This window comes from Thalassophryne amazonica, chromosome 23 (genome assembly GCF_902500255.1).
Source record: "Thalassophryne amazonica chromosome 23, fThaAma1.1, whole genome shotgun sequence".
Lineage (NCBI taxonomy): Eukaryota > Metazoa > Chordata > Actinopteri > Batrachoidiformes > Batrachoididae > Thalassophryne > Thalassophryne amazonica.
Window position 1 is genome coordinate 7367320 of NC_047125.1, and position 23887 is coordinate 7391206.

At 43.4% G+C, this 23887-nt stretch overlaps 1 protein-coding gene across 1 annotated transcript; it reads left to right on the plus strand.

Moving 5' to 3' along the window:
• The first annotated feature begins 1199 nt into the window (after positions 1–1199).
• On the plus strand, positions 1200–22147 carry LOC117505367. The gene is made up of 4 exons (XM_034165010.1): positions 1200–1646; positions 6951–8470; positions 12154–13258; positions 21620–22147. Exons 1-4 carry the CDS (start codon positions 1212–1214, stop codon positions 22145–22147), a joined length of 3588 nt encoding a protein of 1195 aa, XP_034020901.1. The 5' UTR covers positions 1200–1211.
• Positions 22148–23887: the final 1740 nt, after the last annotated feature.

The following is a 23887-nucleotide window of genomic DNA, read 5'->3' on the forward strand; positions in this document are numbered from 1 at the left end:
GCCGTATGGTTTAGACGCACTGGAGTGGTCCATATCATATGGAAAGGTTCTGTACTTTAGTCTTGGCCCAATAACACACAAGCCACAGTAGTGATTTGATATTTAGCTGTGAGTTGGGTCTCTGTGTGTGGATGGTTGCGTGTTTGTGGCTGTCACCACAATTCGGTTTTGGGTGCTACTCTGATGTCCTAGATTAGGGTATGGATGGTCATTAATTAGACAACAGACTGTTGCTGTCACTTCATGTGTGGTTATTTTAAAAAAAGAAAAAACTGGCTTAATGAGCAACCTGTGGATTCCGAGTAGAGGTGGGTAATACCGGGAATTGTGGTATTGATCCAATACCAAGTAAATACAGGCCCAGTATCGCCAATATCAATACCGATACTTTTTCATATTTAAGCTTCATAGATCCTAAAGGATCCAAAAGACCTAGGACAGAATTTCGCCAAACATTGTACATGACAACAAAATACTTTAGTATCACAATCAACATTTTTGTTTAAAAAATATCACAACACAACTTTAAACAAAATCTCCTGAGGTAGAGGGCTGAGAAACCACAATACAAGGGTGCGCTGCTCAGTGTTGTGTGACACAGCACAGCGCATGCTCTTACAGATAGAGAGTAGACTTTGATGAATCTGCGTGTGCAGCAGTCAGTGCGTGTGGGAGAGAATAAAAGCTTGAGTATCGATCTTTTTACACGAGGATCGTTCAATATCGATACCAGCGTTGGTACCGATATTAGGATCGATCCGCCCACCTCTAATTCCGAGTTGACATCACAGTTTTAACATCATGGCTATATGTAATATATTCACATTCTATGTACAATTAGTAGCATCACTGAGCAACAAAAAACGTTTTCGACCGTTTAATTTAACCCAAACGGTAAGGTTAGCATAGCTCTACTTTGATATGCTAACATGAACACACTTTTTCTGAGGGTTCTGAACGCAGCATTAACTCCGAGAGGAACATTAATTTTTGTTGGTTGCAAGCCCAAGAATCAACACAAGAAAGTTCGTTTGTCGTTCTAAAAATATTTCGTTTTTTTTTTTTTTTAACTCCCTTTTTGTCCCTCCCACGACGTTATTCCTCTTATGCAAATTTGGAGACGCCATTATTTAGCGACAGCTACGGTGTTTAAAAAGCACAGGTGTTCCGAGGCGTCCTGAACGCAGCACCGCAAATCACGTGGTGTGAAGATGGCGGCGAGCAGCAACTCGATTGTGTCTTTGAAAGAAATTCCTTTTAGTCAGCGTACAGTTCAAGATAAATTGGTAACGAAACAGTTAGGACCCCCGAGACCAAATTTAGCAATTAAACAGCTGTTTTCAAAGGCGGGTAAATCCTACACCCGCGGCTTTTCAAAGAGGTGGTATGAAAGAAAGCGGTGGCTCGCGGGCTGTGACGTGGCCGACGCGGTGTTCTGCTTCCCCTGCCTCCTGTTCCATCCTGAAGGCGGCGCTGCAGACAGCGCAGCGTGGACAACAACTGGAGTGACGGACGTGATGAATCTGTCAGCAAAAATCAAGAAACATGAGCAGTCGAAGCTCCACATGCACAGCTGTCTGCAGTTCTCTGCTTTTGGGAGGGTGGATGTTACCGCTCAGCTGCCAGTGCGCCACCAGCAGGATGAGGTGAGCAACAGCAAGCACATCCTGAACCCGAACGGTACCCCCCCCCTAAAAATCCGTCTGCTCTGCCTTCACTGCACAAATGGAATAATGTGATTATTAACCATCAGATGACAAAATCATTCTAAAGTCAGGTTTAACCCTCTGGGGTCTGAGGGCATTTTTTGGACAGGTCACTCGCCTGGCATAAATGTTTTATTATTGCTGTTAACAGCTCTCCCTGCATCCCACAATCAAGTTTTATGTCTCTTTTTCAGGACAACCTGTGCTTTCAGAATATATATGTTTTTGTTGTGTTTTATAAGTGTAATAAAGGTTTACAAACAAAAATAAGAAAGAAAAAAGAGAAGCGGAAAATAATTTTCCACACACATTTATTCAAAACACACACACATTTTGAACAATATATACAAAATGGTCTATGCGTTTTTTTTTTTTTTTTTTTTTTTTTTTTTTTGTCTTCATCTCAAAGCAATTTCTGTCTGCTATTACACAAAGGTTACAACACAAACTTCTGCTTCTACTCTGTTTTGGACTGTTCTGTGCTGCTCCTAAAGCTGCTTTCACGTGAGATTGTCATCAGAGGCGCTCCGTCTGCTTTCACTGATCGCTGTGCGTAATGGCGCAGGGCGCACTGAGTATGTACTAATAGTATGTGCTCATTGGAGCACCCAGGGGGCTATTCAAACGGGCCAACTAGTAACATATCACTCCTGAAAGTGATCTTTGGTTCGTACAGCTTCTATGAGGAGTACAAAGATGGCCGATGGCTGGCTCGAAAGTCAGCGGTGTTATCTTTTCAGCAAAAAAGTAAGTTTCTATCTCATATCATTAAAGTTATTTATAATTTAGTAAAGCTTGGTCTTAGCCGTTGTATATAACGGCGTCGGCCCCAGAGGGTTAAGCAGAAACAAGGCCGTTTTAAGCAGAAACAAAGCGATAATCGGAGAATGGCTACTGATGCTCTGAAATGACGTAGGCGCAGCAGCACGTCAGACTCAGACACACTCTGAGGGCCATTCTCGAGGTTGGTACTCCGTCACTTTAAAAAGTGGCCAGTCTGAAGGCGAGAATTCGTGGCTGCTCGGTGAAAACACACTTGGTCTGTATGTTGTTCTGTTGCAATCAGACAGTCTTTTATTGTCTCTAACTTCCTTCTAACGGACAGCTGTGACAGCTATCATTGCCTGGGACAATTCTGACTCCTTTGAAAAGTGACCAGTGAGTTCAGTGATGTTTTCACTGAGAAAACCCGCGCCCTCAAGGTTAAATGTCCAGATGGCTGACCTTGAGAATACTAAAATGCGAAATGCGGCCTGATTATCATGAAATGGGGTAAAATGTAATGAAATGGAGCGAAGTGAACCAGACTGACTCCAATTAAGTACTTTTATTGAATTTCTTGGGTTTTGTGTCTTTTGTGAGACGTGCTCGATACATGTAGTAGGGGTAGGTGCGCCATCTGGTGTTCAACAGATGAAACTTCAGTCAGTGGGTCAGTCTGCTACATTTCTCTACGTTTTATCCCCATTTCATTATTATCAGTCCCCATTTCACCAAAAAAAAAATAAAAGTACTTAATTGAACCATATTGGAGTCAGTCTGCTCCATTTTGCTACGTTTTATCCCCATTTCTTTGTTTGTCCCCATTTTGCTCCATTTCACTTAAAAAATGTAAATAAAAGTACTTAATTGAATCATATTTGGAGTCAGTCTGCTCCATTTCGTTAGATTTTACCCCCATTTTGTTATCAGTCCCCATTTCGCTAAGAAAATCAAATAAAAGTACTTAATTGAATCATGTTGGAGTTAGTCTGCTCCATTTTGCTATGTTTTATCCCCGTTTTTTTATTATTAGTCCCTATATTGCTTAAAAAATTTAAATAAAAGTACTTTGTGGAATCATATTTGGAGTCAGTCTGCTCCATTTTGTTACATTTTACCCCCGTTTCATGATTGCTAGCCTCCATTTCGGACATTTCACATTGTGGTATAGCCGGCACTCTGATTGGTCCCCCATCTTTTATTATGAATTATTGCTGAATTTATGTAGAAATGATTGTTGTACAAAGGCTTCAGATATCTGTTGCTGAGACAGATGATGGCTGGAGTGCAGTTTTAAGCAGAAACGAGGTGATAATCGGTGAATCGCTGCTGACGCTTTGAAATGACACATGCTCAGTGAAGGCAGGGTGGACTGATTTTTAGGGGGGGATTGTTCGGATCGGCGACACCTGATCAGTGTGTTAAATTCTGTGGAGTTTTAGGGTTTATAGGAATCTGTTCAGTCCGTCTGCCACACTTTCAATCCGGACAAGTTTTCAAAGACACTTTATGATTCAACATGTAATAGACTGTGTGTTCTGTGTTGTGCGTTTGACGATGCGCTGAAGTTTAAAGTGTGTCAGGTTCAGAGCTACAGATGATGCAGCGCTACAGTCTCTTTGATGTTTTTGATGGGCCGCGCGGTGCTGAGCTGACTTTGAAGTCCATGAGTTTTTTAACCTGTCAGAGAAAATAAACACGCCATTGTGGGAAATTGCGCCGGTGTGGGAAGTTGTCAAGTCTTTTTCCATCCATCATAATTTCCACACATGCTTATGTTATGGGTTGTGATCTAAATTGTAGGAAAATCAATTTTGAAATCATTGTTAAGTCTACCTTCTTTTTGTAATACTGCCCCTTAGAAAGAGCAAAATTGATGCATTCCTCAGTTTGAATTTATTGAAAGTCACGCTGAAAAACAGGCCTGGGTCTCCAGAGATGCAGCCCACACAAGGGCTCCATCTTGTGAGAGACCCCGTGGTCAAACAAGTGGATTTTATAAAAGACAATGTGGGTGGTACAGTAGGTGGGATTTATTCCTACAATCAATCAATCAATCAATCAATCAATCAATCACTTTTTTTATATAGCGCCAAATCACAACAAACAGTTGCCCCAAGGCGCTTTATATTGTAAGGCAAGGCCATACAATAATTATGTAAAACCCCAACGGTCAAAACGACCCCCTGTGAACAAGCACTTGGCTACAGTGGGAAGGAAAAACTCCCTTTTAACAGGAAGAAACCTCCAGCAGAACCAGGCTCAGGGAGGGGCAGTCTTCTGCTGGGACTGGTTGGGGCTGAGGGAGAAAACATGTAATCTTATTGGCTTGTGTAGATAGAGGGGAAACCCCGCCCCTTGTCTTCAGCACACAGTTGTTCGGTACCTGGTGGAACCTAACTCCTTCGTTTGTGATCAGATAAAACCAGTTCAGATCAGTTGACATGTATACTCAAACAGTCAATCAATCAATTTTTTTATATAGCGCCAAATCACAACAAACAGCTGCCCCAAGGCGCTTTACATTGTAAGGCAGGCCATACAATGCGCAGTGAAGGCAGATAACTAAAACTCAAAATAACCATTTAAGCATCGTAAGTACTTGATATAGTAAATAAATAACAAACTCAAATATATCTAACATCACCATCATCCTCTCGGTGGCACGTAACAGCCACTTTTACATTTTGGCTAATAACTTCTGAATTTGCCCAGTCAGATCAGCCTGTTTGCTCTCTGACTGTATCTCAGTGGTGTCCAAAGTTTTTCACAGAAATCTGGGTTTTTACTCGCGTGGTAAATGTTTCTGATGTCACCGACCGAGCGGTTCCCTCAGACATTCCTCTTTTGAAAAAACAGATTGGCCACTTGACTTTTCAATCGGTGGTCAGGTAGAGAGGTCAATTGAAGAATTACACAGAGGTCAAAATTAAAAGATGTTCCAATCATATTGAAAACTATACCACATTATTTACCTGATCATAAAGATTCCAAAAAGGTATAGTTTGGTCCATCTGTGACTGAATTCTATGGTGTTATGGGATAAAAACAGCAAGAATGGTGACAAAGATCAGTTTCAGTTTGTACAGGGATCAAAAGTTAAAGTTGCTCCACTGTTGGTAAAAAGTGACGCAAATTATTGGTTGAGCTAATAGAATTAATAAATGGAGTAGTTTCAACAGTGTTGAATGCTTGGTCTCCAAAGTAAAGGTCAAACAAGGTCAACGTCTATTGGATTCTATGACATGTGACATATGTTACCCCGTAACGTGATAACTAAGCATGATACATGGGCCAAACTATTCTTTTTATTCTTCTGTTCTTCTAGTTGTTAAATCAACTAATAATTTGCATCACTTTTTACCAAAATTGGTGCAACTTTAACTTTTGACCCCTGCACAAACTGACACTGACCTTTGTCACCATTCTTGCTGTTTTATCCCGTAACTCCATAGAATTCAGTCACACATAGTCCAAACTATACCCTTTTGGAATCTTTATGATCAGGTAAATAATGTGGTATAGGTTTCAATATGATTGGAGCATCTTTTAATTTTGACCCCTGTGTAATTCTTAAATTGACCTCTCTACCTGACCACCGATTGAAAAGTCAAGTGGCCAATTGTTTTTTTTTTCTTTCTAAAAGAGGAATGTCTAAGGAGTATTTCTGCCAAATTTGATGCTTTTATCACCATTTGCAGGATTCTGCTCTAAATATTCTCTTATCTGCTGCACTACGTCGTCTATCTCAGCGACGATATCTGAAGCTTTTGTACAACAATCATTTCCACATAAATTCAGCATTATTTCATAATATAAGATGGTGGACTGATCAGAGCACCACAGAGTCTGACATGCTGCTGCGCCTACGTCATTTCGGGGCGTCTGTAGCAAAATGAAGCGATTATCGCCTCGTTTCTGCTTAAAACTGCCTTGTTTCTGCTTAAAACGGACTTTAAAATGATTTAAGAGGTTTTGATTTGTCATCTAATGGTTAATAATCACTTTATTCCCTTTGATCGCTTTGGTTGTAGTCAGACTCACAGAATTGGTTCTGTGAGGGGACCGTTCAGTCTGTGACACCGGGTTATTTTGATAGCACCATTAATGTTCCACACCCAAACAGTTGGTGGCGGTTAATGCACGGTGTTGGTTTACGAACCGCCAACCCGCAGATGCCCCGACAGGGGCTTCAGGTTTTCACTATTGCCAAAAAAATTTAAGTTTTTTTTTTCCATGGCTCACTTTCATCACTGGGTATGAAAATCTTCCCATTATTATTACAAATGCTTCTCTTATCTGCAGACACTTTATATCATAGATGCACGTATGTGTGTGTAACATTATATGACATCAGTTTGGGACTAAAAACTATAATTATATAAATTAAATGCTACAACTTAAATTATGCAATTAATATTGTGTAGGTCAGATCAGATGCACCACAGTTCAGCCTTATAAAACATGTGTGATGTCACACAGGGTCACACACCGATGAGGGCACCATCGCAGCAAGAACCAAGGCCGAATTCTGTCAGATCTCTACTTCAAAATCCATTTAACAGAAGAACTTTGGAAGAGCAATTACAAATAAAATTGCTCGGCCCAGACCAGCCTTGCATCAGCATCACCCAGAAGGACCACCGGGCTAAAAGACCCTTTAACAGAGTCTTCTCTCCTAACTGGTACAGCAAAAAGACCTGGCTCACAGGATGCACTCAGACCAATGCCTTATTTTGCTTCCCATGTTTACTTTTTCCAACAGCGGGGACAGAGAACGCGTGGACTGGCGCAGGAGTACGAGATCTGAGACATTTGTCAGAGAGAATACAGTCACATGAGTGCGCCAAGACGCACATGGTGAATACCGTTAAGCTAGCCCTCCTCGGCAGCACAGATGTAGCCAGGCAGCTGGATGACCACCACAGGACTTTTCTCAAGAAACACAACCAAGAGGTGGATAGGAACCAGTACATTCTGTCAAAGGTAATCGACTGTATTAAATTCTGCGGGGCCTTTGAGCTGCCCTTGTCCAGCCAGGGCGAGACCTCAGGCGGCACGTGTGTCTTCAGGGGCTTGGTGGATTTCCTCGCGTCATTTGACAGCGTGTTGGAGGAGCACTTGAACACAGCAGCAGTTTTCAAAGACATCACAAAGAACGTGCAGAAGGAGCTTCTGGACTGCATGCTGTCCGTTCTTCAAGACCACATTCTGGAGGAAGTGAAAACTGCCAGCTATCTTGCTATTCAGGTGGTTGAGGCCGCTGGCGTTTACACCCACTGCCAGTCGGCGCTTGTGCTGCGGTACATCGACACCAGCAACCACGTCCAAGAGCGTTTCTTCGAGTTCATCAATCTTGAGAATGCGACCACTGACGCAGCGGCCGCAGTGCTGTTGGAGAGGTTAAGCAAAATCCTCCCCAAGGGACAAGAGAGCAAGCTGATCGCCCAAGCCTATGATTGGGTGGCTGTGATGAGGGGAGCCACAGGAGGAGTGCACCGTAAAGTAAAAGATGTCTACAGATGCGCACACTATGTCCACAGTTATGCACATCAGTTGAACCTCATCCTGCAGCAGGCAACGTCACACCTCTTTGGAACCCGGGTCTTTTTTTCAAATCTTGCTGGATTTGATGAATTCTTCTCCCTGTTGTTGAAGCGAACGACGGTGCTCAATCAGGCGTTGGCACGCACACTTCCTGATGCTTCAATACTGAGGTGGAAGTTCCACAGTGCCAGTTCCGTGTATGACCACAGAGAAGACCTCCTAAGGTGTTTCCAGAGCATCAGAGACTCTGGTGACTTTGATGCTGCGACGGTCAGAGAGGCCGGGAGCCTGATGAGGATCCTCAGAGATGAAGATTTCTGCTTTTTCTTGGTGCTGTTTCACAAGATCATGCCACACGTGGGCCTGCTGTCTACACAGCTGCATAAGAAGAACATTGACTCCATTGACATAAAAATGTTCATCCAGCAGTTCACTGACAACATGCGAAGACTCAGGTAAATAATGACAGTGTTCTCCAGGTTTGGAGGTAACTTGTACTTCTGTGTGACTTCTGTACTGTAATAGCCAGACTACGAGCCACACCAGAGTACAAGTCACAGGATCTCCCAAACTAGTAAAAAAAAAAAGAAAAAAAGTGTCATTTACTAAGGAAAATACTGTAGTGAAAAATAATAATAATAATAAAATCATGCTTTGTTATTAATCAAAAACAACTGGTGAAATCAGGTTTTCTCAGGAACCAAACCATGAATAAAATAAACTCCAGTAATACTGATAAAAGAATAAATGCCAATAATAAATGTACTGTGCAACAATGCACAAAAAATCCATAATTGAAGAGCTGGTTATACAGAAAAAACCATGTGACTTGTACTCTGGTGCAATTTACAGGTTCATGTCAAAAAACTTTGAATATCATGAAAAGTACACCTTTTTTTTTTTTTTTTTTTTAGATATTCCAGTAATATACACTCAACAAAAATATAAATGCAACACTTTTGGTTTTGCTCCCATTTTGTATGAGATGAACTCAAAGATCTAAAACTTTTTCCACATACACAATATCACCATTTCCCTCAAATATTGTTCACAAACCAGTCTAAATCTGTTATAGTGAGCACTTCTCCTTTGCTGAGATAATCCATCCCACCTCACAGGTGTGCCATATCAAGATGCTGATTAGACACCATGATTAGTGCACAGGTGTGCCTTAGACTGCCCACAATAAAAGGCCACTCTGAAAGGTGCAGTTTTATCACACAGCACAATGCCACAGATGTCGCAAGATTTGAGGGAGCGTGAAATTGGCATGCTGACAGCAGGAATGTCAACCAGAGCTGCTGCTCGTGTATTGAATGTTCATTTCTCTACCATAAGCCGTCTCCAAAGGCGTTTCAGAGAATTTGGCAGTACATCCAACCAGCCTCACAACCGCAGACCACGTGTAACCACACCAGCCCAGGACCTCCACATCCAGCATGTTCACCTCCAAGATCATCTGAGACCAGCCACTCGGACAGCTGCTGAAACAATCGGATTGCATAACCAAAGAATTTCTGCACAAACTGTCAGAAACCGTCTCAGGGAAGCTCATCTGCATGCTCGTCGTCCTCATCGGGGTCTCGACCTGACTCCAGTTCGTCGTTGTAACCGACTTGAGTGGGCAAATGCTCACATTTGCTGGCGTTTGGCACGTTGGAGAGGTGTTCTCTTCACGGATGAATCCCAGTTCACACTGTTCAGGGCAGATGGCAGACAGCGTGTGTGGCGTCGTGTGGGTGAGCGGTTTTCTGATGTCAGTGTTGTGGATCGAGTGGCCCATGGTGGCGGTGGGGTTATGGTATGGGCAGGCGTCTGTTATGGATGAAGAACACAGGTGGATTTTATTGATGGCATTTTGAATGCACAGAGATACCGTGACGAGATCCTGAGGCCCATTGTTGTGCCAACATCCAAGAACATCACCTCATGTTGCAGCAGGATAATGCACGGCCCCATGTTGCAAGGATCTGTGCACAATTCTTGGAAGCTGAAAATGTCCGTTCTTGCATGGCCGGCATACTCACCGGACATGTCACCCATTGAGCATGTTTGGGATGCTCTGGACCGGCGTATACGACAGCGTGTACCAGTTCCTGCCAATATCCAGCAACTTCGCACAGCCATTGAAGAGGAGTGGACCGACATTCCACAGGCCACAATTGACAACCTGATCAACTCTATGCGAAGGAGATGTGTTGCACTGCATGAGGCAAATGGTGGTCACACCAGATACTGACTGGTATCCCCCCCCATAAAACAAAACTGCACCTTTCAGAGTGGCCTATTATTGTGGGCAGTCTAAGGCACACCTGTGCACTAATCATGGTGTCTAATCAGCATCTTGGTATGGCACACCTGTGAGGTGGGATGGATTATCTCAGCAAAGGAGAAGTGCTCACTATCACAGATTTAGACTGATTTGTGAACAATATTTGAGGGAAATGGTGATATTGTGTATGTGGAAAAAGTTTTAGATCTTTGAGTTCATCTCATACAAAATGGGAGCAAAACCAAAAGTGTTGCATTTATATTTTTGTTGAGTGTATATATTCTAGGCTCATAAGTTTCAAGGGCAGGAATGTGGAAGGGAAGATGATGATTGCAAAAAGGTTGGAAATGGCTGTGGTGATTTTTAGGAAACTGGAGGAGCACAGGGTGGCTCTGGTGATTTTTAGGAAACTGGAGGAGCACAGGGTGACATAAGTGTGACAGTCTTTGCAGGAGATGGTGAGGTGGTGGCAGGGGAGAGTGTAGTTAGACAGCATAGGATGGTGGTTTGTAGGATGACTTCAGAGGTGAAGAATAGGAAGAGTCAGAGCTTAACAAAGGAACAGATAGGGGAAGCTGAAGGAGGAAGACCGTTGTATGAAATTCAGTGAGCAGGTGAGAGAGGCAGTGGATGGAGAAGCAATTTTAGAAAACTGGAAAACTGCCGTAGATGTGGTGAGAGAGACGGCTAGTAAAGTACTGTGTGTGACCGAGGTGGAAAGGATGTGCAGCAGGTTAGGGTGGTAAAAGATGCAGATGACAATGTGCTGAAAAGTGAGGAGTGTGTGTTGAGTAGGTGGAGCGAATATTTTGAGGAGCTGATGAATGATGAAAATGATGGCTGGCTGATGGTAAATCAGGAGGTGTAAGAGATTAGTAAGGCTGAAGAGTGGAAAGGCAGTCTGTCCAGGTGACATTCCAGTGGAGGCATGGAAATGTCATGGAAATGTTTTAAGAACAAGGGTTTGTGCAGGGCTGCAGTAACTACAGAGACATAAAGTTCACAGATGAGAACAGACAGGAGTCTCCATGGACTGTGATGTTTGCAGATGATACTGTGATCTGTAGTGAGCGTAGAGAGCAGGTTGAATCTAGCCTGGAGAGAAGGGGAATGAAAGTCAGTAGGAGCAAGACTGAGTACATGTGTGTGAATGAGAGGGAGCCCAGTGGAATAGAGCAGTTACAAGGAGTAGAAGTGGTGAAAGTAGATGAATTTAAGTACTTGAGGTCAACTGTCCAAAGTAATGAAGAGTGGGGTAGAGAGGTGAAGAAAAGGGTATAGTGGAGTGGGTGGAAAAAGGTGGCAGGAGTGATTTTGTTTTTTTTGTTTTTTGGGGGGGGGTGGGGGGAGGAACTGGAGAATATATGTAAGAATGAAGGGAAGAGTCTACAAAACGGTAGTGAGACCAGTTATGTTGTATGGCCCAGAGACGGTGGCACTAAAAATAAGACGGGATGCAGAGCTGAAGATGTTGCAGCTCTCTTTGGGAGTGACAGACGGACAGGATTAGGAATCAATGTATCAGAGGGACAACTCAGGTGGGACGGTTTGGAGACAAGTCAAAGAAGTGAGATTGAGATGGTTTGGACATGTGCAGAGGTGGGACCCAGGGTATATAGGGAGAAGGATGCTGAGGATGGAGCCATCAGACAGGAGAAGAGGGAGACCAAAGAGGAGGATTATGGATGTGCTGAGGGAGGACATGCAGGTGGTTGGTGACAGAGGAAGATACAGAGGACAGGGTGAGATGGAAATGATTGATCTGCTGTGGTGACCATCAACGGGAGCAGCTGAAGGAATAATAATAGTAATTGTGTTTTGGATCATTAATGCCATTCCTTCTCTGCATGGTGATTCTCTGTGCAGTGGATTTGTGCAAGAGACAGGAGAACAAGAACAGCCACACGGTCAGTCTATACAGGAGACAGAAGGACAACAGGAGACAGAAGGACAACAAGAACAGCCACACGGTCAGTCTATACAGGAGACAGAAGGACAACAAGAACAGCCACACGGTCAGTCTATACAGGAGACAGAAGGACAACAAGAACAGCCACACGGTCAGTCTATACAGGAGACAGAAGGACAACAAGAACAGCCACACGGTCAGTCTATACAGGAGACAGAAGGACAACAAGAACAGCCACACGGTCAGTCTATACAGGAGACAGAAGGACAACAAGAACAGCCCACAGTCAAACTGAAGACGGAACAAGAAGAGCCACCATGCAGTGGATCGGTGCATCAGCCCAAAGAAGAACTGAAGACGGAACAAGAAGAGCCACCATGCAGTGGATCGGTGCATCAGCCCAAAGAAGAACTGAAGACGGAACAAGAAGAGCCACCATGCAGTGGATCGGTGCATCAGCCCAAAGAAGAACTGAAGACGGAACAAGAAGAGCCACCATGCAATGGACCCTTGCCGCAGCCCAAGGAAGAATTGAAGATGGAAGAGCAGCCATATGGTGAGTTTGTGCAGGAGAGAGCAGTACAAGAGCAGTTCACAGAAAAACTGAAGAAAGAACAAGAAGCACATCTACATATCAGATCTGTGCAGGAGCAATGCAAAGAAAAACTGAAGAAAGAAGAAGAAGAAGAAATCCAATATGGTGAATTTATGCAGCAGCCACCAACAAAAAGACTGAAGACCAAACAAGAAGAGCAGTCAAACGGTGGATCTGTGCAGGAGACGAGACAAGGACACCAGACAAACGGTGGATCTTGGCAGGAGACATCGGGACAAGAAGAGCAGACAAACGGTGGATCTGAGCAGGAGACAACGGGACAAGAAGAGCAGACAAACGGTGGATCTGAGCAGGAGACAACGGGACAAGAAGAGCAGACAAATGGTGGATCTGGGCAGGAGACAACGGGACAAGAAGAGCAGACAAACTGTGGATCTGTGCAGCGGCAGCCTGCAAAAAAACGGATGATAAAAGGACAAGAAGAGAAGCAGCGTTTGGAAGTAGAGGTAAATTGAATTGAAACATCTGTTTACAAGATACTTATGTGTTCTTATGTATTTTAATATTCATTGATGTGTAAAGATGTCAAAAATTAACCTCTGCTATGTTTCGTGGTCTGCCTCCAATTCTGGTATACAGTAAAATTTGCCCAAACCGTCATCGTATAAACCAGATATTTGCACTCACAAGACAAAAGCAAAAAGCTTTTGTATGGTTTTCCGTGTAATATGTATCCGTTTCACATGTTTCACTCATGTTTGACAAAACGTCCTGTCCAACCCCAATGCATTCCCATTAAAAACCCCTCGCATGTACCGGAGAGAGCAGTCTCGATGTTCCCAGTAACAGAGGTCCGAAAATAAAGTTCAGCACTGACACTCGCTGATTTATTTTTTCCAAACTGATGGGACCCACAGTCTGACGTGCATCTGCTACATCGGACACCACAAAAGGCTGTGATCACTTTTACGTTTTCACTCCTTCCTTTCCCGTTATATTTTAAAAGCTGTTGCAGTGCGCAGCTGATTACACCCGCAGTTCATGGAGGAAATCGTACATCTTACTGATTTGGAGGTTGTAGAAAGAAGAGTTCATTGAGGAACAAACTCTTTAGAAAATCCAGAAAAAGCAAAAGCCAGAAAAATTGCATAAAGATGCGACAAAGTTGTTTAAATGTCGATGTCATTGCATGACACGGAGTTACAGAGCTGCAAAAGCATAAATCAGGGTTTAGGATTTTAAGGTACCGCTCAGTGTGTAGCAGACTTAGAAATAGAGTGACTCAACAAAAATTACATATTTTTAAGGCAGGTCTTTATTTATTTATTTTTTTCAGAGGAATTTTTGACCCGGTAATTAAATGAGGCAGGTCCCCATTCAAGATTCCCTATAGATCATTCGGAACCTCCTGACTGTAACTACTCCGTTACATACATATAATGGACTTTGTCCATTTTATACATTTTAATGATTTCGTTTATAACGGAGAAAATTTGCTGATCCACCTGAATCCATTATATCTGAGTTTTACTGTATTATGTAAGATTACAGTTGTACTCATCACACGCATTCATCACGTGCAGAGACTGAAATGTTTAGATGTGGTTAATTCCTATTCAAGATATTAAACATTCACAAAATAATATGCTTACCTTGTAACAGGATACTGGCGTTATCCAGACTTGGACATATGGCTGTGCGGATCTAATCGCCGTGATCTGTGCCGGGCCTGATCAGGGCCATTTTTGCTTGATTATACATTGTTCAGTGCTGCAGCCACTGCTCTTTCCCGTGCTCACTGGTACCTCAGCAGCTCTGCCACACGCCTTTCAAAAGCATATTTATGCTCTGCTTCACATCGAATATGCACAAATGACGGATGGTGCATGTGATGCTGTTACTGGCCAAATTAATGGCGCTTTCCACTACACAAGTTTTTGTCATCATCTTCTATTTTCCTCCTGCTAACAGGCACTGTACAGAACCACAGCAGGTGGTCAGATATCCATCCATCCATCCATTTTCTTCCGCTTCATCCAGGGTCGGGTCGCTGGGGCAGTAGCTCAAGCAAAGCTGCTCAGACCTCCCGATCCACACACACCTCCCTCAGCTCCTCCGGGGGAACCCCAAGGCGTTCCCAAGCCAGCTGAGAGGCGTAGTCCCTCCAGCGTGTCCTGGGACGTGTCCGGAACACCTCTCCAGCGAGGTGTCCAGGGGGCATCTGGAAAAGATGCCCGAGCCACCTCAGCTGGCTCCTTTTGACGTGGAGGAGCAGCTCCTCCCAAGTGACCGAGCTCCTCACGCTACCTCTAAGGAGCGCCCAGCCACCCTGCAGAGGAAACTCATCTCGGCCGCTTGTACTCGCTTGTACTTGTTCTTTCAGTCATGAGCGAAATTTCACGACCATAGGTGAGGGTCGGAACGTAGATCGATTGGTAAATCAAGAGCTTTGCCCCCCAGCTCAGCTCTCTCTTCACCACAACTGATCTGTCTGTCGATCTCACTCTCCATCCGTCCCTCACTCGTGAACAAGACCCCGAGATACTTAAACTCCTCCACTTGAGGCAAGGACACTCCACCGACCTGAAGAGGGCAAGGCACCTTTTTCCGGTCGAGAACCATAGCCTCGGATTTGGAGGTGCTGATTTTCATCCCGGATGCTTCACACTTGGCTGCAAACCACCCCAGTGCACACTGAAAGTCCTGATTTGACGAAGCCAACAGAACCACATCATCCGCAAACAGCAGAGAGGAGAGTCTGTGGTTCCCAAACCAGACCCCCTCTACACCCTGGCTGCGCCTAGAAATTCTGTCCATAAAAGTAATTAACAGAACCGGTGACAAAGGGCAGCCCTGGCGGAGGCCAACGTGCACTTGAAACAGGTTTGACTTACTACCGGCAATGTGAACCAAGCTCCTGCTGCGGTCGTACAGGGACCGGATAGCCCTTAGCAAAGGACCCCGTACTCCCAGAGCACCCCCCACAGGGTGCCTTGGGGGACATGGTCGAACGCCTTCTCCAGATCCACAAAGCACATGTAGAGTGGTTGCGTGAACTCCCATGAACCCTCGAGCAACTGATGGAGGGTGTAGAGCTGGTCCAGTGTGCCGTGACCAGGACGAAAACCACACTGCTCCTCCTGAATCTGAGGTTCGACTATCAGTCGAATTCTCCTCTCCAGTACTCTGGAATAGACCTTACCAGGGAGGCTGAGGAGTGTGATTCCCCCTGTAGTTGGAACACACTCTCCGGTCCCCCTTCTTAAACTCCCCCTCGAACTGCCACCTTATCGTGGTGGGGGAGTTTGCATACCTGGATGATCCTAGGAGCTATGTTGTCGGGGGCTTCATGCCCCTGGTAGGGTCTCCCATGACAAACAGGTCCTAGGTGATGGGTCAGACTAAGGGCAGTTCAAAAGCTCCTATGACCAGTGCAATATCAAGGACCGAGACATCGCCCGGTATGGAGCCAGGCCTGGGGTTGGAGCTCACGCGCGAGTGCCTGGTGGTCGGACCTTAGCCCACGGGGCCTGGCCGGGCTCAGCCCGAAAGAGCAACGTGGGCCCGCCCTCCTGTGGGTTCACCACCTGCAGAGGGGGCCATGGGGGTTGGTGGCAGTCGAGGGCAGGTGGCCTGGCGACCTGTCCGCGCTCACAGCCTCTGGCTGTTGGCACGTGGTGGTCAGATATTGTAAAAAAATTTTTTACATATATTATTAATTCCACCACATGGGGTGTGCAGCCAGTACATTCTGAGTGCCAGTCCCAAACCTGGATAAATAAGGAGGGTAGAAGGAGGCAGGATGCCCACCAATTTTCTCACATTTCAGCTATAGGTGGTGTACATTCTGAATCCATTTCTACTCCTGGAAAAATGGGAAGGGTTTCATCAGGAATGGCATCCAGCATAAAATTTGCCAAATCGAATTCCCATCCCGGGTTGGTCGATGTTAATCGACCGCTGGAACATACCATTCAACAAGGCGAAGCCGAGTTGAATGGTATGTTCCAGCTTTCACCTCATGAAATATTCGTACCATTGAACTCATAAACATTCATTATTTGTATACTAGTCCAGTTTCATAACTTGGGCGGTTGACATAAGATTTTGGGCATTTTTGGTATAAAGCCACCTTGGCACTTGCACAGATTTGATCCCCGCACTGCCAATGTGACCATCTTTGTCCCGCTTGGCGCCACGTTATGAAAAATAGTCATTTCGTAGCCAGTGACGAATTTGCTGTCAGAACTTCAATCAATCAATTCAATCAATTTTATTTATATAGCGCCAAATCACAACAAACAGTTGCCCCAAGGCGCTTTATATTGTAAGGCAAGGCCATACAATAATTACGTAAAAACCCCAACGGTCAAAACGACCCCCTGTGAGCAAGCACTTGGCGACAGTGGGAAGGAAAAACTCCCTTTTAACAGGAAGAAACCTCCAGCAGAACCAGGCTCAGGGAGGGGCAGTCTTCTGCTAGGACTGGTTGGGGCTGAGGGAGAGAACCAGGAAAAAGACATGCTGTGGAGGGGAGCAGAGATCAATCACTAATGATTAAATGCAGAGTGGTGCATACAGAGCAAAAAGAGAAAGAAACACTCAGTGCATCATGGGAACCCCCCAGCAGCATAACTAAGGGATGGTTCAGGGTCACCTGATCCAGCCCTAACTATAAGCTTTAGCAAAAAGGAAAGCTTTAAGCCTAATCTTAAAAGTAGAGAGGGTGTCTGTCTCCCTGATCTGAATTGGGAGCTGGTTCCACAGGAGAGGAGCCTGAAAGCTGAAGGCTCTGCCTCCCAATCTACTCTTACAAACCCTAGGAACTACAAGTAAGCCTGCAGTCTGAAAGCGAAGCACTCTATTGGGGTGATATGGTACTATGAGGTCCCTAAGATAAGATGGGACCTGATTATTCAAAACCTTATAAGTAAGAAGAAGAATTTTAAATTCTATTCTAGAATTAACAGGAAGCCAATGAAGAGAGGCCAATATGGGTGAGATATGCTCTCTCCTTCTAGTCCCTGTCAGTACTCTAGCTTCAGCATTTTGAATTAACTGAAGGCTTTTCAGGGAACTTTTAGGACAACCTGATAATAATGAATTACAATAGTCCAGCCTAGAGGAAATAAATGCATGAATTAGTTTTTCAGCATCACTCTGAGACAAGACCTTTCTAATTTTAGAGATATTGCGTAAATGCAAAAAAGCAGTCCTACATATTTGTTTAATATGCGCATTGAATGACATATCCTGATCAAAAATGACTCCAAGATTTCTCACAGTATTACTAGAGGTCAGGGTAATGCCATCCAGAGTAAGGATCTGGTTAGACACCATGTTTCTAAGATTTGTGGGGCCAAGTACAATAACTTCAGTTTTATCTGAGTTTAAAAGCAGGAAAATAGAGGTCATCCATGTCTTTGTCTGTAAGACAATCCTGCAGTTTAGCTAATTGGTGTGTGTCCTCTGGCTTCATGGATCGATAAAGCTGGGTATCATCTGCGTAACAATGAAAATTTAAGCAATGCCGTCTAATAATACTGCCTAAGGGAAGCATGTATAAAGTGAATAAAATTGGTCCTAGCACAGAACCTTGTGGAACTCCATAATTAACCTTAGTCTGTGAAGAAGATTTCCCATTTACATTAACAAATTGTAATCTATTAGATAAATATGATTCAAACCACCGCAGCGCAGTGCCTTTAATACCTATGGCATGCTCTAATCTCTGTAATAAAATTTTATGGTCAACAGTATCAAAAGCAGCACTGAGGTCTAACAGAACAAGCACAGAGATGAGTCCACTGTCTGAGGCCATAAGAAGATCATTTGTAACCTTCACTAATGCTGTTTCTGTACTATGATGAATTCTAAAACCTGACTGAAACTCTTCAAATAGACCATTCCTCTGCAGATGATCAGTTAGCTGTTTTACAACTACCCTTTCAAGAATTTTTGAGAGAAAAGGAAGGTTGGAGATTGGCCTGTAATTAGCTAAGATAGCTGCGTCAAGTGATGGCTTTTTAAGTAATGGTTTAATTACTGCCACCTTAAAAGCCTGTGGTACATAGCCAACTAATAAAGATAGATTGATCATATTTAAGATCGAAGCATTAAATAATGGTAGGGCTTCCTTGAGCAGCCTGGTAGGAATGGGGTCTAATAGACATGTTGATGGTTTGGATGAAGTAACTAATGAAAATAACTCAGAACAATCGGAGAGAAAGAGTCTAACCAAATACCGGCATCACTGAAAGCAGCCAAAGATAACGATACGTCTTTGGGATGGTTATGAGTAATTTTTTCTCTAATAGTTAAAATTTTATTAGCAAAGAAATTCATGAAGTCATTACTAGTTAAAGTTAAAGGAATACTCGGCTCAATAGAGCTCTGACTCTTTGTCAGCCTGGCTACAGTGCTGAAAAGAAACCTGGGGTTGTTCTTATTTTCTTCAATTAGTGATGAGTAGTAAGATGTCCTAGCTTTACGGAGGGCTTTTTTATAGAGCAACAGACTCTTTTTCCAGGCTAAGTGAAGAACTTCTAAATTAGTGAGACGCCATTTCCTCTCCAACTTACGGGTTATCTGCTTTAAGCTGCAAGTTTGTGAGTTATACCACGGAGTCAGGCACTTCTGATTTAAAGCTCTCTTTTTCAGAGGAGCTACAGCATCCAAAGTTGTCTTCAATGGGGATGTAAAACTATTGACGAGATACTCTATCTCACTTACAGAGTTTAGGTAGCTACTCTGCACTGTGTTGGTATATGGCATTAGAGAACATAAAGAAGGAATCATATCCTTAAACCTAGTTACAGTGCTTTCTGAAAGACTTCTAGTGTAATGAAACTTATTCCCCACTGCTGGGTAGTCCATCAGAGTAAATGTAAATGTTATTAAGAAATGATCAGACAGAAGGGAGTTTTCAGGGAATACTGTTAAGTCTTCAATTTCCATACCATAAGTCAGAACAAGATCTAAGATATGATTAAAGTGGTGGGTGGACTCATTTACATTTTGAGCAAAGCCAGTTGAGTCTAATAATAGATTAAATGCAGTGTTGAGGCTGTCATTCTCAGCATCTGTGTGGATGTTAAAATCGCCCACTATAATTATCTTATCTGAGCTAAGCACTGTCAGACAAAAGGTCTGAAAATTCACAGAGAAACTCACAGTAACGACCAGGTGGACGATAGATAATAACAAATAAAACTGGCTGCTGAAACCATTTCTTATCCCAGAATCAGGGAAATTATCTGTAGCTTCTCTCCTGCACAATGTGCGGTGGAGAACACATTTGGAATCGTCATTTGGAAAAGATAATTATTTATAATGTGTGTGTGTGTGTATATATATATATTGTAATGGATTGGTAAAACAGTTGCATTTTTATTCCTTCTTATGAGTTCAATAATGTATCTGTAATATTCTGTTTATTATGGATGTAACATCTCGTCATAATTGTTCAGCTGTGCTGTCACTGACATTGCACACAGAGCATCTGAACTTGAAATTGAGATTATGACAAGATGTTACTTCTATAATAAACATAACTTTACAGATACATTATCTAACTCATAAGAAGGAATAAAAATGCAACTGTTTAATCAAGCTATTAAAATATTATAAATAATTACCTTTGAGATTATTCCAAATGCGTTCTCCATCACTCGATGCACATGAATGTCAGCTGTAGATAATTTCTCTGTGATGCTTGGAGCGATGAGAGAATGGTTTCATCAGCCAATTTCTGACAGCAAATGCGTGCTATGAAATGATTTAATATAGCGTGGTGTCGAGCGGGACAAAGCGAAACGCATCAGCACAACAAAGTGCGGGGGATCTTTCACATTCTCTATTAGTGGGTGAACAGTCCAACGCTTGGTGAATTCTGCTTCATGATGATAGGAAGAGTCGACATCGAAGGATCAAAAAATGACGTCGCTATGAACACTTCGCCGCTGCAAGCTAGTTATCCCTGTGGTAACTTTGCTGACACCTCTTGCTTAAAACCCCAAAAAATCAGAAAGATCGTTCTGCCCCACTTTCACGGTCTATAGTCATACTGAAAATCAAGATCAAGCAAGTTTTCACCCCTCTGCTCCGTGGGAGGTTTCTGTCCTCCCTGATTTTGCCTTCAGACACCTGCCTTACAGTTTGACGGGTGTACTGCCCCATCCAGACTCCCCACCTGCCGCTATCCCCGGCGAGGGTCACACCCACTGAGGCCTTGACACCAGGAGCGAGAACCCGCTTGCTCGCCCTACCAGGTGTAGTGACCCCTCATCCCCCATTTTTGTGGAGATAAGGTTTGCAATCAAAATTTCCTGAAGTAATTGATGAAATCCTTAAATGACTTAAACTGAAAGAAAATGTATATCATGAATGATATTCACGTGTTGTAACTTACATTTTGCGAGACCTGCATTCACATTTTTCTAATATTTTATTCACGAGGTCTTATATATCTGAGGACACGAAATACAAGATACAGCGATCTGAGAAAGCAGAGTGATGGACCTGAGAATGGATAAGGAGCGGTTTTGTTTGAGGAATTTGTGATGAGGTGATCTAGTGACCCTCTACCTGCTTAGAGGAATCAAAGTGTTCCTCCAGACCTACACCTCGCCCCACTGCAGTTGTCGTGGAAGATGGTTCAGTCCTGTCTGTGTTTCTCCAGATACAACTGGAATTGTGGTGGGAAGTGCAGCCGGTGTAAAACTTGTGCCAAATCCCAATGCAGATCTGTGCTGGGCCCACTGTGAATGCCCTGACCAAAAACAGGCAGCCAAAAAACAAGAACTGAGGGAAAAGCGGGTCATAATTATGTTTTTATTATTATTATTAAAATTTTTTCTTCTTTTTAGGTATGTCATTCAGTTTTGAGTCATGTCAAGGAGCGTTTCTCTTTCTCCAAACACCTCCTCAGTGCCACCCTGTTCCAAGGAGACTTGTTCCCATGCCACAGAATGAAGTTCCCGCAGTCGGCACTGCAATCCTCCGTGGAGGCCTATCCCATGCTCAACAAGTCCAAGCTCAAAACAGAGCTGTCCCTCATCTACGGAAACGAGAATTTCAAAGCGTGCACCTCTGCGCTCACTCTCTTTCACTTCTTCATGGACAACAACCTTCAGAGCACCTTCACCGAGACTGTGGCTCTCCTCAGGCTCCTCATCACCACACCCATGACCACGACGGAGTCGGAGAGGTGCTTCTCTACGTCAAGGAGGATCAAGGCCTTTGTGAGGAACACCGAGCCTGAGGAGCACATCAGCGCTCTGGCTATGCTCTCCGTCGAGAAGGACCTGATCAAAAACATACCTGACTTCAACACGAGGGTCATGGAGAGGTTCTCCAATCAGACGCACAGGAGAGCAAATTTCCTCCACACGTAACATCAGCACTGATGGTGCACATGTACAAATGCCAAATATTTTGTTTACAAAGGGTGTATGTATATATGTATTATGAACCAGTGTGGTTCATAAGTATTTGGACAGTTTTTCTAATTTTGTGTGTTGCCATGGTGGAGTTGAGATGAAAGTTTTTTTTGGGGGTTGCCTTTCAGCTTTAACTCAGCAGGTTTAAAAAAAACAAAACACACACAAAAAAACATAACATTAATCACACACAGTCCCTCTCCATTCTTAGAGTCCATTGGTCAAATTAGTTCTAGTGAGGGAAGCCACCCAGGAGAACTCTCAGAGTTACAGGCTTCTTGGTACTTTTGTCTGCTGCATCACCAGTTACACAGCTTCAGGGTGGAGTGGAAGGAATTTTAAAAACAAGAAAACACCAAAGTTTGGTTAAATCCTCTGAAGTGCCTTCTGGCAAACTGTCACTGAAGTTGCACATCTTGGCTCGGTCCCAGTTTCCGCTCTCACGGAGTCCAGTTCTGAAGCGAGTTCTGGAAAAGTGTGGGAATGGACAGTTTCTGTTCACTTTCTGTACGTCTCCATTTCTGCAGACTTTTCAGTTCATAGTATTGTGACATCGAAGGACTTAATACTATTTAGACCCCAAAAAGGGAAATTATTCAATCCTGGAAGGTGTTTAAAGCAGGCAGCCTTGATCTCTTTGGACCCGAAGAGAGTAAAAAGTCCCAAACTCAAAGAATTCTCACTTAAAGGCTGAATTTGAGGAGAGTCTCAGTTAAATATAAAGTTCAGAGTCTGGGTTTATCAAACAGGAACCACTAGGGGTCAACACCCAGACAATGACTCTGCACCAGCATGGGGCAGCACCAGCACAACCAACAGTTTTCACGAAAACCCACATAAAGAGGCCTTGAGCTTAGATTTACGGATTTTACCAGCATATATTCCATCTGTTTGGATTCTAGTTTAACAAAAACTCATCAGCTTCATGTGATGTTTGTAAGTAAAGTATAAATGAAACTGGTAGGAATGAGATTTCTGTAATAGCACAATAAACTCAGTGTTTTAAATATGCACTAACCAGACTTATACATCAATCGTAAATACCAGTTTTTAAATTCATATGCCATATGAGGTTAATGTAAATCTTACATGCAACTACAAATACATAAATGTTACAAGTAGGTATAAATAGTAAAAACAAAAATGCGATGTTACCAAGGTAACATGTCACAATCTGCTCCTATTTATACCACTTAATTCTGTTACAGTTGCCTAGACTTTGTCACTTCCTAGAATAGCCAAACTTAAAACCTACGTAACCATGGAAGGAGACTAGTGAGGGAAGCCACCAAAGACACCTGTGACAATTCCCCCCCCACTGTGATTGGTGAAACTGTGTAGTGCACACTGTGTGTTACTTGTCACAGCTTCTTGGTGGAGTGGAACAGAGAAGGATCTAGGCTCAAGGTTCCCATGCACCATCTAGAAACCTATCTCTAATTTCAAACCTTGTCCTTAAGAAAGTCCTCTGCGCCACTCCACCATGAAGCTGTATAACCAGTGATGCAACAGACAGAAGCTGTACTGTACAGTTTCTCCAATCACAGCCACTGAAACCTTCAACTCCTTCACACTTATCGTTATCTTGGTGGCTTCCCTCACTAGCCTCCTACTTTCACGGTCAGTCATTTTTTGAGAACTGGCTACCCCAGACCGATTTCCTACACAGTGCCGTACTGTTTATTTCTTAATTGA